The sequence below is a fragment of the Penaeus japonicus genome, unplaced genomic scaffold (assembly GCF_977035675.1).
Source record: "Penaeus japonicus unplaced genomic scaffold, GWHDUDI00000001_assembly GWHDUDI00000039, whole genome shotgun sequence".
In the NCBI taxonomy this organism is placed as follows: domain Eukaryota; kingdom Metazoa; phylum Arthropoda; class Malacostraca; order Decapoda; family Penaeidae; genus Penaeus; species Penaeus japonicus.
Genome location: NW_028234441.1, coordinates 9,514,000 through 9,516,499, shown reverse-complemented (window position 1 = coordinate 9,516,499; position 2,500 = coordinate 9,514,000). Strand labels below are relative to the sequence as shown.

Genomic DNA, 2,500 nt, shown 5'->3' with positions numbered 1-2,500 from the left:
GTTTCTTTGTTGTCTTTTCTGCAATATGGGTTTCTTGCATTCATTGATAGATGAACGATAGGACTACCACTCTTTTATGTGGATTAAGTCAACATGATCTTCACATTACAGTTTATACACATACATAGAAGCAATCACAAAACATTTGTTCAACCACTTATAATGCCATTATTCTGCACCAATATGAATTTAATGTAAACCTCCACATTAAATATTTTCCATCACTAAACATTTCCCATCCTAAATGGGTTAACTGATTCACTAAGAAAAAACCCTTCCCAGTAGCTCCCCACCATTGCCAGGCCCACGCTCCGTCCTCACACCCAGCAGCACATAACGTGGGCAACACCAGAGCTGCCATCAGTGATGCCACAAAGCACCACGCCACCAGCTGCAGTAGCTAACCGTCGGCGCCACCACAACAGTACCCAGATGATGGATGATGATGATGAAGGCCTCCACTCCTGGCCACCAATTACCTCACTTGTTGACCTGGTTGACATAGGCGTCAAGCTCTGCATCCAATTCTTCAGCGGTGGGCACAACCTGGTTCCTGCCCCCCCGCCCACCCATGCCTCCTCGGCCTCGGCCTCCACCGCGGGTATTTCCTCTGGTGTTCCCTCTTCGGTTGTTGCCGCGGATACCACGGCCCCCTCGACCACCTGGAAATAATAAACCATGTTGTTGTTTAAACTATTTAGTAAATCCTTACCAAGTACTTTGAGGAATTCCTTAAAAAGTGATCTACATCACACTTATGTGTCACACTAATAAATTCTTAATTAAAAACAGTTCATTCACTCACCAAAACTGCCCCCACTAATGGGTCTAGGTCCTTGTGAAAGTCTCTTGACGGGTGCTGTGTTCCTCACAGTGCTGGCTCCACCATCCATGGCGATATTCATCGGTCTGCCATCAAGCTGCACTCCATTGTACTGTTTAAGGGCCTTGATAGCATCAGCATGTCGTTCAAATGACACATGAGCTGTTCCAAGAGATCTTCCAGAGCGATCATAGTGAACTGCTGCACTTCTTATTGTTCCAAATTCTGTAAATAATTCCTGTGGGAGGAAGACACTTTATAGATCATGTCTAAAACAATTACCTCTAGAAGACATTATCTCCAAAAATATTGGTAAATGTTCACAAGACACCTGTACATCTGCCACAGGTGTACTTCACCAAAAATATCAGCATTACAATAAAAGCCAACATCCTCCACCACAAACATTCTAGTAAAATGAACTTCACTATATTACCAAATAAGAAACAGTTCCCTGCCATAATATTTGGTAAAGGTTTATTGGCCTTTCCCATAATGAGGCTTCTGCAGTCATGAATACTGCGCACACAACAATCTTCTAGTGGGTTTGGATATAACACTGCCCCAATATAATCAAAAGTTCTGTTTTAAATGCTATTATAGATGTCTCCTGAACATTTATTTGAAAATTGCGGTATAACAAATGTAAACACAGCCACACTTACATGAATATCTGAATCAGAGACGCCAAAGTCCAAATTTGAGATCAACAGCTTGGCAGGGCCAGACTGCTGAATGCGGCCGCCGCCACCTCCTCCTCCTCCACCGCCACCACCCTGGTACATGTCGTGGTTCCAGCGACCCTCAACATTGCCCTGTTCAAGAAAATAGATTATCAAATTATAATTCAAACATCGGTACGTCCTTCTCTACACCTCAAATATTTCTCCACATCAGTTATTGACAAAACTAAGGAATATAACTCCATGATTATCAAACTTTTGGGGGTATACTGAAACCTCCTAAATAACCTTAATCAACTGAAGTAGAGATACAAAATAAAAAGGCTATTTATATATTCCTAATCTATGACCAAATCTATATATGGGAGACATGGAAACCACAAAAACTACAAAAAAAAACTTAGGCACAAAGTATGGATCAGCCTACAATTGCTTCTGCAAGTACAGATTTACAGACTAACAGTAATAAAACCTCCTCCATGCATTCTTTTAAGGAAGAGGTTATCAACCTCCCACATAATTCAGGTTTCTACCAGAGTAAAGGCCAAATGAACAGTGATACAGCTCTATTGAACAATTACTAATACATACACATTTCTATAACACATGATGTTCCTTAATTAAAGTAAACAATAAAAACAATCATCTGATAACGGAATCCCGAGGCCGAATATTTCCTCACGTCGCCCACGCAAGCGGAATCAGGTCCAGTTAGCAAACAATGACGCATGGCGGAAAGCGCTCTCCAATAACCCGGGATATGCAAGGAAAACAAGAGTTAAATTTCCAAAATGATGATATACTACACTAAGCGGTCCCTGTGTCCCAGAGGAGGGTTTCCTGAATACGACATCAAAGCCATCCCCTGACCTAGCTGCATCCTGAGCAATGACCTCACTTCCGTAGTGGAAACATCCCACCCGAGCTTCCTCTCTCGAACGAAATAACACGAAACTTTGGTCCCCGAGCTCCTGAGTTCTCTAGGCCCCAGACC

General features: G+C 42.4%; 1 protein-coding gene across 2 annotated transcripts in view; it reads right to left on the bottom strand.

Annotated features, from left to right (window-relative positions):
* The window catches only part of Ref1 (RNA and export factor binding protein 1), a 4,259-nt gene that overhangs the window by 1,400 nt on the left and 359 nt on the right, over positions 1-2,500 (bottom strand). The window contains exons 2-4 of one of the 2 annotated variants that reach the window (XM_086533423.1): positions 1,489-1,638; positions 806-1,061; positions 1-662 (exon numbers count right to left, since the gene is read on the bottom strand). The exon at positions 1-662 is cut by the window's left edge and continues 1,400 nt beyond it. In XM_086533423.1, coding sequence (XP_086389549.1) covers positions 481-662; positions 806-1,061; positions 1,489-1,638 — 588 coding nt within the window. In that variant the 3' untranslated portion in view covers positions 1-480. The remainder of the gene's footprint in view (positions 663-805; positions 1,062-1,488; positions 1,639-2,500) is intronic. The other variant, XM_043035746.2, reaches the window with a different exon arrangement.